General features: G+C 42.9%; 1 protein-coding gene across 3 annotated transcripts in view; it reads right to left on the bottom strand.

Annotated features, from left to right (window-relative positions):
- Positions 1-13,937, bottom strand: part of ADCY8 (adenylate cyclase 8) — a 179,694-nt gene that overhangs the window by 44,500 nt on the left and 121,257 nt on the right. For 2 of the 3 annotated variants that reach the window (XM_058177076.1, XM_058177077.1), the window contains exon 8: positions 6,889-7,086. The exons of the other annotated variant lie outside the window; for it this stretch is intronic. In XM_058177076.1, the coding sequence (XP_058033059.1) occupies positions 6,889-7,086 (198 nt within the window). The remainder of the gene's footprint in view (positions 1-6,888; positions 7,087-13,937) is intronic. 3 annotated transcript variants of the gene reach the window in all.

Below are 13,937 nucleotides of genomic sequence, written 5' to 3'. Positions count from 1 at the left end.
CACGCCTGCAGACCCAGCTGACAGCAATCAGGCTTGGCTCAATCCCAGGTTTCGTAGGCAGGAGAGAAGAGAACAACAGAAGCAGGGGAGGGGCAGGCCTAGGAAGTGCTGAGTCATGGAGCCACACCCCACAGGATATAAAAGGCAGCAAGAGCTGGTGTGTCTCTTTGTATCAGGCAAATCCACGGATTGACTAGAGCTGAAGGTTGTGACTCACCAGCGTCTTGGCAGCCAACGAGCGCTCTTGGCAGACCCTGGCTCTTTTGCTGTCAGAGCTGATAAGAGCCGGCTAATTAAGCCATCGTTTGGACGGAGGCGAGGAGGACATAACAGAGAACAATTAACCAGTGGAACGGCTTGCATTCAGAAGTTGTGGGTACTCCATCACCTGAGGCTTTTAAGAAGAGACTGGACAGCCACTTGGTATAGGGGTTGGTATAGAATGGTATAGAGTTTCCTGACTGAGGAGAGGGTTGGACTAGAAGGCCTCCAAGGTCCCTTCCACGTCTATTATTTTTGTTAAACCTAAATAGAGCTGGCTATCATCGAGTACCTTCTCATACCTGCACTTAACCAGGGTTACAAATGCTTTCTTGGAGCATCTGGTTTTTTGCCATGTCCTCTAGGATAGAGCCGCTTTCTCAAGTTATGAATGAGATACTGTGTTTTCCTATAAATATATTTTTTGAACCCCGAAATAAGTGCTTGGCCTTACTTTTGGGGAGGTCTTATTATTTTGGGGTGCATGGAGCAAGACGGGAATCCTCTTGCTATCTTACCTGATTCCATCTCTGTCTTCCTAACCCTAGACAGAGGAAATATCAGGGACCGGCTGCACATGCAGTTAAATATTTTCAGGGAGGGCTTATTTTTAGGGAAACACAGTAGGCTTACTCAGCCTTAGCTATACTAGTAGTTAAATTAACACTTCCCTCCCCTCCTTATATCATGGTCATCCAAGGTCCACCAGAAGATCAAATCTGTTAGGCTTTGGCATCCAACAGATGAAGGACAGCCAAGGTATTCAGTGATTGGAGAAGAACAATCAAGGCAGGATGGACGAGTACAGTAATAGGGACAGAACATTTCCTATAGTTTTTAACCAACTCAAGGATGGATGAGGAACTCAGGCAATGGGAAAGGTCTTGATTTTTAGAAATTGGTTGGCTTGGATTTGAACTTTCCTGACCATTGACCAAACTGAATTGATGGAATATGTAAGTCATCTAAAAGATATCAGGAAGGCTGAGCACCAAAGAATTGAGGCCTTTGAACTATGGTGCTGGAGAAGACTCCTGCGAGTCCCTTGGACTGCAAGGTGATCCAACCTTGTCAGTTCTAGAGGAGATCAACCCTGACTGCTCTTTAGAAGGCCAGATCCATGAAGATGAAACTCAAATACTTTGGCCACCTAATGAGAAAGAAGGACTCACTGGAGAAGAGCCTAATGCTGGGAAAGATTGAGGGCAAAAGAAGAACGGGATGACAGAGAATGAGGTGGCTGGATGGAGTCACTGAAGCAGTTGGCGTGAGCTTAAATGGACTCCAGAGGATGGTAGAAGACAGGAAGGCCTGGAGGAACATTGTCCATGGAGTCGCAATGGGTCGGACACAATTTCGGAACTAACAACCTCAAAAAATACCAAGCTGAGTGTTTAAGCTCTTTCTTCTCAGGAGAAACAAAACTTAATTCCTTGAAGTAGGTTCTAACCTCTATCTCTCAAGTATCCAGGCCTTAAAAGAAAATCTGTATCATTGTTAATAAAAAAATAGTAGTGTCTGAAAGTAATATATTCCAATAAAGACCTTTTCATGGAATACTTCCCCAGATCTAAGTGGATTTAATGTCTCAGCAATTCTAATAACAATATTAAAGATAAAGTCAACCACCAGGAGTGTAATTCATTTGTAAAATAGTTAGAAAATGATTTAAGGGCACTGTACCCTATGACTTATAGGGACACGGTGGCAGTGGGTAAGACGCTGAGCTTGTCGAACAAAAGGTCGGCAGTTCAGTGGTTTGAATCCCTAGTGCTATGTAACGGGGTAAGCTCCCATTACTTGTCCCAGCTTCTGCCAACCTAGCAGTTTGAAAGCACATAAAAAATGCAAGTAGAAAAAATAGGGACCACCTTTGGTGGGAAGGTAACACATTCCGTGCACCTTTGGCATTGAGTCATGTCGGCCACATGACCACGGAGACGTCTTCGGACAGTGCTGGCTCTTCGGCTTTGAAACGGAGATGAGCACTGCCCCCTAGAGTCGGGAATGACTAGCACATATGTGCAAGGGGAACCTTTACCTTTACCTTTACATTTTTACCCTATGACTATCATTAAGTGTTGTACCTTAGAATTGTTGATGAAATATCTTTTCTTTTCTGTACACTGAGAGCCTATGCACCAAGACAAATTCGTTGTGTGTCCAATCACACTTGGCCAATAAAAAAATCTATTCTATTCTAAAAAGATGGTACCCACAGAATCAGAAAGTAGCAACCTCTTCCCATTTTCAACCTTATTTTGGGAAAAAGAAAGAAAAGTAGGAGAGAATAAACCACTCAGCACTGTATTTTACTCGTGGCTCCCATGTAAAACCATTCCTGCATAAGCTGCACTGGCTGCCTGTGGTCTTTCGGGTGCACTTCAAGGTGTTGCTTACCACCGTTAAAGCGCTCCATGGCTTAGGACCGGGTTACTTACGGGACCGCCTACTGCCACTGTTTGCCTCCCATCGACCCGTGCGCTCTCACAGGGAGGGACTCCTCAGGGTACCGTCAGCCAAGCATGTGGGGGCTCCCACCCTCTGGAACGAACTTCCCCCAGGACTTCGTCAACTTCCTGACCTTTGGACTTTTTGCCGCGAGCTGAAGACATATTTATTTATTCGCGCAGGACTGGCATAGAATTTTAGATGTTTTTTATTCGGTTTTAATTTTATTTAGTGGGTTTTATTGTTTTAAATACATTTTAACTTGGGGCCATATCTAATAAGTTTTTTAATTACTGTTTTATTTTGTATTTATTCACTGTTGTTTTATCTGGCTGTGAACCGCCCTGAGTCCTTCGGGAGAAGGGCGGTATAAAAATTTAATTAAATAAATAAATAAATTTTAGCAGCATATTCTTAGGTGCTTGGGGGTGTCTCAGAATCAGTGCTTAGGGGGCTACTATAACCCTGAGCCCCAGGTGACGTATCCCATTTTAAAGATATAAGAAATGTTTCAGCCCATAACTTTGGCTTGCTGGTTTCTTACTATTCATACTCCCTCTATATATAATTTATATAGTTATATAAGCTCTGTGACAGTGTTATTTAGTCTGCTGTTCTCTTATCCATCCCTTTGCAGTTAGGTTCACCAGGCGTGCTAAACCTCATGCCCTAATCCACAAAACATATATCACACCACACCACATGCCCAACAAAATAAACTACAACTTCCTATCTTCTTAGTCTAGACTAGCACGCAATGCGCACCCAACCAAACTTTCCTGTTCATTTCATCCTTCGAGGTCTTGTTTTCAGACCAACCAATTCTTCGTCTCTCAAGTATCTGAACTCATAACAAGGGGAATTGTAGAAAAAGGGATGGAAACCTATCTAAGCGAGATCCAACCTGAAACTAAGAAGACATTTCTTGACAGTAGGAACAATTAATCGGTGGAATGTGTTGCCGTCAGAAATTCTGGATGCCCCATCACTGGTGGTTTTTAGGATGTGATTGGACAACCATATGTCCAGGATGGCTGTAAGCAGTGGTGGGATTCAGCCAGTTTGCACCTATTTGGAAGAACCAGTTGTTGGAAGAAATCTTATTTTGCTTTTTTTCCACTTTACAGGGCTAATCCTGTAAGGAAGGCAGGAAGGTAACATTCTGGTATTTCTAGCCTAATCTTTATTGTCCTGCTTACAGAAACTGCCTCTCGGGTTAACCCTTATTACATTGTAACAGCTAAGGCGAAGCACTTCATCTACGTGAGTGATGTTGAGTTGGCCACGCCCACACAGTCACATGACCACCGAGCCACGCCTACCCAGCTGGTCATTAGGTCAGAGAACCGGTTGTTAAATTATTTGAATCCCACCACTGGCTGTAAGGTCTCCTGCTTGAGCAGGGGGTTGGACTAGAAGACCTCCAAGGTCCTTTCCAACTTGGTTTCTCTGTTCTTTTGAACCCCGGGGACAGACCTTGGCTAAATGAAAAGAAGGGGCTTCAGGGAAGCAAAAACACCTCAAATATGTCAAACTATTTACTAAATCTGCACTGCTATTAATCTTCTCATCGTTCCCATCACCCTTCTCCTTCCACTTATGACTGTATGACTGTAACTTTGTTGCTTGTATCCTTACGATTTGTATTGATATTGATTGTTTCCTGATTGTTTATTTGTACCCTATGACTATCATTAAGTATTGTACCTTATGATTCTTGACGAATGTATCTTTTCTTTTATGTACACCGAGAGCATATGCACCAAGACAAATTCCTTGTGTGTCCAATCACACTTGGCCAATAAAAAATTCTATTCTATTCTATTCTATTCTATTCTATTCTATTCTATTCTATTCTATTCTATTTCTTTTATGTACTCTGAGAGCATATGCACCAAGACAAATTCCTTGTGTGTCCAATCACACATGGTCAATAAAGAATTCTATTCTATTCTATTCTATTCTATTCTATTCTATTCTATTCTATTCTATTCTATTCTATTCTATTCTATTCTATTTCTTTTATGTCCACTGAGAGCCTATGCACCAAGACAAATTCCTTGTCTGTCAATCACACATGGTCAATAAAGAATTCTATTCTATTCTATTCTATTCTATTCTATTCTATTCTATTCTATTCTATTCTATTCTATTCTATTCTATTCTATTTCTTTTATGTCCACTGAGAGCCTATGCACCAAGACAAATTCCTTGTGTGTCCAATCACACTTGGCCAATAAAAAAAATTCTATTCTATTCTATTCTATTCTATTCTATTCTATTCTATTCTATTCTATTCTATTCTATTCTATTCTATTCTATTCTATTCTATTCTAAATGAGACCAAGAAGTAAAGAAGAAATGAGGAAACCATAAACTTGTAAGTGTGATTGTTTATCCAAATGAAATGACAGAAATTGTAATAATGGCAAGGAGACGCAAGAATAAGGTAGTACGTCAGATGTTTAGGTGGTCTCATCTGTGGTACCTTTGCTTCCCTGAAGCTCCCACTCTTTCACTTACCCATGGCCTCTCTCCTGGGTTCCTTTTTCCACAATGACAAGTCAGTTGCCCCCAATCTTACCACCTTTTCCCCCCACAGTCGTTAAACGAATCACTGCCGTTCTCACGTGACTCATGAAGTAGTTAAGCAAATCCAGCTTAATGCCATGGATTTTGCTTGCCAGGAGATGGCCGAGAAAGTTGCCAACGGCAACCCCATGACCCTGGGATGCTGCAACCGTCGTAAAAACACGCCATCTGTCACGCCCCCGAATTCGGGTCGCATAACATGGGGAATGCCGCAACGGTTGTAAGTGTAAGGACCAGTTGTCAAGTCACGTTTTTTTTCAGTGCCGCTGTAACGTCAAAACGGCCCACTGAATGGATGGTTGGAAGTCAAAAGATGATCTGTATACCATTTTGGGGTTCGCACCATAGATCAGGGGTGTCAAACTCAATTTCGTTGAGGGCTGCATCCAGGTTGTGTTTGAACTTTGGGGGGGTGACAGGGGGGGCGTGGCCATGGTGGGTGTGGCCAGCTCGACATCACTGGGTGATGGGGATGCCTGAGGCGGCCTGAGCACTCTGCCAGTAAAAACGGGCTCCCGAGCTCCCTTTCTGGCTGCGACGGTTTCCTGCAACCCTCTGCCACCCAAGCTCTGTTTTCGCTGGCAGAGGCATTGCGGGCCAGTCCTTCATTGTTTTCAGGGAGGGTCAGATCTAAGCACCCCGCAGTCCGGATCTGGCCCCTGGGCCTTGTGTTTGACACCCCTGCCATAGATGAAACTATAAGTAACCAAACATGTTGCACTGTTGCACAAAAGGTCTATCACCCTCTTTCTGCATCTCACTCTGCATCTCTTTGTCTCTTTCTCTGACTCTCTCTAACTCTCTCTTTCTGTCTCCTCCTCCATCTCTACCTCCACCTCCATTTCCATTTCCACCTCCTCAGTGGTGGGATTCAAGTAATTTAACAACCGGTTCTCTGCCCTAATAATTTCTCCCAACAACCAGTTTTCCAAACTGCTCGGAAAGTTAACAACTGGTTCTCCCAAAGTGGTGTGAACCGGCTGAATCCCACCACTGCACCTCCTCGTCCACCTCTACTTCCACCCTACACCATCCTGGACAAATGGCTGTCCACCTCCACCTCAATCTATCACTCTAAGTTTCACCTGCTGTGCAAAGGCATCTCTTAAGTCTTTATCTGACCTAGCTAAGTCTTTATCTGACCTAGCTAAGCATGTGCAACTTTTCCTAGGGCCTCTGGAGGTCACCTGCTGATGACAAAGAGGGATAAAATTGTCCCTGGGGAAAAAAAGGAAAACCCTACATCTGATTTAACTAAACTGTAATTTATTAAAACTGCTGACCACCACACCTTCCATATTTTTCAGTTTTCCTCCTCTGATCCCATCCAAGACGTCTGGAGGCAACGTGTGGTGGGAGCTTTCAGCTTCCATTAAGCTTTCAGGAGCTGCCCACAGATCCCAAATCTCAGGATCTGCACCCTTCGTGTCTGAAGGAATCTTAATAACTCCATCTTTGAAAGGTGGGAAGAAAGGGAAGGGGGAAATTTAGAAGTGAAACCCACCACCATTTGGTCTTTGCTAATCAACGGTCACTGCAAGTCAATCTGAGATGGCAAAAGTCAATCTATCAAGACCCAGCTACCTTATGTTCCAGGCCAGAGTCTTTAAACATCAGGGAAAAAGGCTTGATATGCTCTCTTCGCAACTTATCGCCACTCCGCAAGTCGATGGTGTGTTCTATTCGCTTGTTAATTTCCTCAGGCCCAGACTGGACATGCAAAGCTTGTGCAAGATGGTTTGGAAGCAGATTTATTGAATTTCTTGTTAGGGCAGCCAGAGTCTAGGGGAAAGCACATGCAAAAAGAATAAACCGGCTAGTCCCCTTGTGGGTTAAAAAAAATGCAAAATGTTCTGTTCTTTTCAAAATGATCATGTTGCATTGCAAATTGTTAAACGGCATCCCATGCAATTCATTCATCCAGCCATCTGAACATTTTAGGAGGAGGGGGAGGAGGCTCAGCTAGCAAAGGACATCCGAGAAGAACAAGCAAACTCTCAGGGTGGCATCTTTTCTAAGCGGCATTGAGCCTCTTGATTTGTCTGCTTAACATTCATCTTGCCATTCATCCCTTTAAAAAAGAGAATGAAGTTGGGTATGGAATGGGATAACTCACCATGGCCAATTTATCATGGTGAACTCACCGTGGCCAACTTGTCATGGTGAACTTGCAAGGCCCAACTTGTCATGGTGAACTCATTCCGGCCAACTTTCCATGATAAACTCACCATGGGCAACTCACCATGGTGAACTCATCACGGCCAACTTGCCATGGTGAATTCATCATGGCCAACTCGCCATGGTGCACTCACCATGGGCAACTCACCATGGTGAACTCACCATGGTGAACTCATTGCAGCCAACTTGTCATGATGAACTCATCATGGCCAACTTGTCATGGTGAACTCACCGTTGGTGATTCACCATGGTGAACTCATTGCAGCCAACTTGTCATGAATAGAATTAGAATAGAATAGAATTTTATTTTATTGGCCAAGTGTGATTGGACACACAAGGAATTTGTCTTGGTGCATATGCTCTCAGTGTACATAAAAGAAAACTTGCCATGGTGAACTCACCGTTGGCGATTCACCATGGTGAATTCATTGCAGCCAACTTGTCATGATGAACTCATCATGGCCAACTTGCCATGGTGAACTCACCGTTGGCAATTCACCATGGTGAACTCATTGCAGCCAACTTGTCATGGTGAACTCATCATGGCCATCTCATCATGGGTAACTCACCATGGGCAACACCATGGTGAACTCATTGCAGCCAACTTTCCATGATGAACTCACCATGGGCAACTCACCATGGTGAACTCATCACGGCCAACTTGTCATGATGAACTCATCATGGCCAACTTGCCATGGTGAACTCACCGTTGGCGATTCACCATGGTGAACTCATTGCAGCCAACTTGTCATGGTGAACTCATCATGGCCATCTCATCATGGGTAACTCACCATGGTGAACTCATTGCAGCCAACTTTCCATGATGAACTCACCATGGGCAACTCACCATGGTGAACTCATCACAGCCAACTTGTCATGATGAACTCATCATGGCCAACTTGCCATGGTGAACTCACCGTTGGCGATTCACCATGGTGAACTCATTGCAGCCAACTTGTCATGGTGAACTCATCATGGCCATCTCATCATGGGTAACTCACCATGGTGAACTCATTGCAGCCAACTTGTCATGATGAACTCATCATGGCCAACTTGCCATGGTAAACTCACCGTTGGCGACTCACCATGGTGAACTCATTGCAGCCAACTTGTCATGATGAACTCATCATGGCCAACTTGCCATGGTGAACTCACCGTTGGCAATTCACCATGGTGAACTCATTGCAGCCAACTTGTCATGGTGAACTCATCATGGCCATCTCATCATGGGTAACTCACCATGGGCAACACCATGGTGAACTCATTGCAGCCAACTTTCCATGATGAACTCACCATGGGCAACTCACCATGGTGAACTCATCACGGCCAACTTGTCATGATGAACTCATCATGGCCAACTTGCCATGGTGAACTCACCGTTGGCGATTCACCATGGTGAACTCATTGCAGCCAACTTGTCATGGTGAACTCATCATGGCCATCTCATCATGGGTAACTCACCATGGTGAACTCATTGCAGCCAACTTTCCATGATGAACTCACCATGGGCAACTCACCATGGTGAACTCATCACGGCCAACTTGTCATGATGAACTCATCATGGCCAACTTGCCATGGTGAACTCACCGTTGGCGATTCACCATGGTGAACTCATTGCAGCCAACTTGTCATGGTGAACTCATCATGGCCATCTCATCATGGGTAACTCACCATGGTGAACTCATTGCAGCCAACTTGTCATGATGAACTCATCATGGCCAACTTGCCATGGTAAACTCACCGTTGGCGACTCACCATGGTGAACTCATTGCAGCCAACTTGTCATGATGAACTCATCATGGCCAAATTGCCGAAAGATACCTTGCCATGGGGTGATTCGCTGCAGGACAATTCAACAATTCAACTTAATTATTTAAAATAATTACTTTAATTTTTGTCATTTGCATTTCCTTTTGTCTCGCCTTTTGCATCCTTTCTTGAATGATTCTATTCCCTTTTCTTCAATATTAGTTCAATATTAGTGTAATTCTTGTCCTGCAGCAAGTTGGTGATGGCGAGTTGTCCTGCAGTGAGTTGGCCACAGTAAGTTTGCAGGAGTGAGTTGTCCTAGACCCAGTTGGGTTATCCTATGAAATTCACTGAAATGTTGTTAAAAGCAGGACACCTATCATGGGCTTTTTCTTATCCAATTAGCAATCACACTTAGTACTTAGACTTCACAGTGCTTTACAGCCATCTCTAAGCAGTTTACAGAGTCAGCATATTGCCCCCCCCCCAATCATCTGGGTCCTCATTTTACTGACCTTGGAAGGATGGGAGCCTGAGTCAACCTTGAGCCAATGACACTTGAACTGCCGAACTGCAAGCAACCAGCAGTCAGCAGAAGTAGCCTGTAATACTGCATTCTAACCACTGCACCACCATGGCTCATGTTATAAAGGAGTATGATGAACCTGAACACATGATCCCAGGAAGAAAAGGACTGTTTCCACATTAGAACTGGCTACAGCACTCCAAATCTGTGATCAGTCATTTGGAGGGATTCATGCTGACATATCTGCCCTACCCTGGAAACAATAACGCTATAGGGCACTGCACACCAGAACAATTAGACACAAGGCCAGCTTTTCCCCTGAATGCCATCACTCTGCTAAACAAATAATTCCCACAACACTGTCAGATTATTTACTAAGACTGTATTACTATTCTTCTTCTCATCCTTCCTAGTACCTATCTCTTCCCACTTACGGCTATAACCATGTTGCTTGTATATAATTTATATTGTTTATAAATTATAATTTATATTGTTTTATTTGTTTCCTAGTACGATTTGATTGCTTATTAGTAACCTATGACTATCACTAAGTGTTGTATCTTATGATTCTTGATGAATGTATTTTATTTTTCTTTATTTACACTGAGAGCATATGCACCAAAGACAAATTCCTTGTGTGTTCAATCACACTTGGCCAGTAAAGAATTCTATTCTATTCTATTCTATTCTATTCTATTCTATTCTATTCTATTCTATTCTATTCTATTCTATTCTATTCTACTCTACTCTACTCTACTCTACTCTATTTCTATTCTATTCTACTCTACCCTACCCTACCCTACCCTACCCTACCCTGTTCTGTTCTGTTCTGTTCTGTTCTATTCTATTCTATTCTATTCTACCCTACCCTACCCTACTCTACTCTACTCTACTCTACTCTAATTAAAAACTCTGGTGCTCTCTGAACTTTGGGGTTTGCTTCCAGATGTTTCATTACCTGACTAGGTAACATCATCAGTGCTAGGAGTGTGAAGTGTGCTCCCTGTTTCTATGCAGTAGTTTGCCCCAAGTAAGAAGAATCTATCCGAAGCAGATTCTGTGCATCGACAGTCTTGAAACAAGACAGAGACAAAAAACATCCTTTGACTTTGATCATAGACAGGCCTGAGCGTACTTTCATTGCACATCAAGTCAATGTTTTCCAGGGCTGTGTATTATGGTCCTTTCTCGAAGCATTTTAGATGATTTACCTATCTGGTCAAGGCTGACTCTTTCTAAACCTCTCTGTGAGCATGCACACAGAGTCTGCACTGGTGGGAACAAGCCTTGGACTTAATGCAAGATCTTTGGGCAGACAGTCACTCTGTGAACGAGATGGGTGGCTTCTAAATTAATTAATTAATTAATTAATTAATTATTAATTAATTCCAGATAGCTACCTAACTTGCTTGCATAGTTCTCTAGAAGGGTTACAGGCAGCCCTCAACTTCCAACTATCCAACATTTCCATTGCTAGGTGACGGTTAAGGGTTAATGATGAAGTGAGTTTTGCCTCCATTTTATGACCTTCTGCTGTTAAGTGAATCGCTGCAGCTGTTAAGGGACCCATTAAGCAAAGCAGACTTCTCCCATTGCCTTTGCTTCTTAGAAACCAGGTGGGGAGGCTTACAAAAGGTGATTGCATGTCACAAAATACGTGCCAGGTGCCACCAGCCTGAATTTTGATCATGTGACTCTGGGATGCTGCAACAGTCATCAGTGGGAAAACCAGTCACTTTTTCTCAGTGTTGTTGTAGCTCTGGAATGGTCAGTAAACGAATGGTTATAAGTCGAGGACTATCTGTACAAATATGATCAAGGGAAAGTGCTTACAAATATACTGTATTGAGGCAACTTCCTGAAGTTCCTGACCTGTAGGAATTTCTCAATACCTTCTACTGAATGCACCCTGAACCTTTGCCCAGACCTTCAAACTTCAGCGCACAAAGATCTATGCAGGAACCTTCTGGGAATGTGTAGGAGTGTGTCCATGCGCTGGCAGCACTCATATGTGTGCTCTGGTTGTGTATTGGGAAGCGGGCAGGATCACGGTTTTAACCCTTGTGCAACGTTTATGCAATATTTCTAGCTGGCTTCCTGATTATTTGTGTAATTGGAGATGCTATGACCTGGCAGATTCTCCATGTTCTTATATGAATAACCAGAGTTATTTGTTTTTCAGAGTGAGATGGGAAGCATATAAATTACAGTAAATTACATAGAAGATGATAGATAGATAGATAGATAGATAGATAGATAGATAGATAGATAGATAGATAGATAGATAGATAGAAGGATGATATATATAAAGAGATAGATGATAGATAGATTTTTTTTAAAAAAATGTATATCTACATATATATATATATGTAGGTCTTTGGTTATTCGGGTTTTCTCCCGCGTAAAATTTGAAGTGTCTTGGCGACGTTTCGACGAAGTCTCATTCGTCATCTTCAGGCTTCAGCTTCGTGCTTCTGGGAGCAATCAATTGGGCTTCAGCAATTGCTCCCAGAAGCACGAAGCTGAAGCCTGAAGATGACGAATGAGATTTGAAGAGAAAGAGAAATGTATGATCGCTGCTGTTTCTTCCTTTTAACTGCTAGTGGGGGTTTGAACTGATTGGTTGGGAGCTTGGCTGTGTTCTGATTGGGTGGAGGTGTGTTCTGATTGGTTGGGAGTTTGGCTGTGCTCTAATTGGATGGTGGGGTTGGCTGTGCTCTGATTGGCTGGGGGTGTGTTCTGTTGTGGGGGGGCTTAGTTGTGCTAGGTTGGTTTGAGATGCAGGGGGATTTGAATTGGTGAGTTGCATTGCTGTTGTTTGGCTTCGCGTTTGTGGTCGTGCTTCATCTTCATGGTGGGTGTCAGTCTGCTGCATGTATGGATTGGAGGGGTTTGAAATGGCTAATGATGCAGATGCGGTCTGGCTTCTGGTCCGTGGTCGTGCTTCATTATCAGTGTGGGTTTGAGTTTGCTTTCTGTATGGATGTGTGGTGGTGACATGCTGTTGGCACTCACGAGTGTGAGTCTTGCGTCATTCTTCATGTTAGGGACTCGTTTGTCGATAAAGGGCGGGTTTCCAAATGGCTGGTAGGCGGGAGGTATCATCTCGTTTATTCATGCTGTGTGGGCGTTTTTCTATCTCGATGGCTTCTCTGATTATTCTGTTGTTAAAGTGTTCAGTTTTGGTGATAGTTCTGGTATTTTTAACCAATTTATAATTAACCAAAGACCTACATACAAACACCCGCGAAAACCTCAGAAAACATATATATATATATATATATATATATATATATATATATATATATATATATATATATATATATATATATATGTAGGTCTTTGGTTATTCGGGTTTTCTCCGTAAAATTGGAAGTGTCTTGGCGGCGTTTGACGAAGTCTCATTCGTCATCTTCAGGCTTCAGCTTCGTGCTTCTGGGAGCACGGCTGAAGCCTGAAGATGACGAATGAGACTTCGTCAAACGTCGCCAAGACACTTCCAATTTTATGCGGGAGAAAACCCGAATAACCAAAGACCTACATACAAACACCCGCGAAAACCTCAGAAAACAAATATATATATATATATATATATATGAGAGACAGAGAGATGATATAGATGATAGAAATAGATAGATAGATATAGTAATAAATTGATGATAGACAGAATGATGATACACTTTTGGGACAGCCATGACCTGGATGACTGAGAATCTCCATAGCCACCAGTAATAAATGATGAGATCTGACATTTGAACTACAGAAACAACAGTAACAACAACACTGACCCTAAAAATCACACTATTTCAGTATTGTCCTTCCACTGCAGTTCTCCCTTGGAAACACACTTCGCTGTGATCCACAGTTCCTTGATTTCCCCCCTCCCCACTCCTGACCTTAAAAAGTTATGCTTCATAGCCACAAAGAAGATTGTGCACTTCAGCATATTTGCACAGACCCTATAGATTTCACCTATCCCATGTATAAAGGGAAGCCCTTGAACAATACTGGGACAAAGTATCACTACTATTTTAACAGCGCCATTTGCTCCTAACCGTTAAGCCTGATTTCAGTCAAATTTTCCACACGACAGCACCAACGGGTGGAGTTTACACATCGTAAAAGACACAAGCACAGACATTTAAAGCGGAATAATGAATAACAATGAACCCTATATGAA

The sequence above is a fragment of the Ahaetulla prasina genome, chromosome 3, assembly GCF_028640845.1.
Source record: "Ahaetulla prasina isolate Xishuangbanna chromosome 3, ASM2864084v1, whole genome shotgun sequence".
Lineage (NCBI taxonomy): Eukaryota > Metazoa > Chordata > Lepidosauria > Squamata > Colubridae > Ahaetulla > Ahaetulla prasina.
Note: the sequence above shows the minus strand (reverse complement) of the source record. Positions and strands in the feature narration are given on the sequence as shown.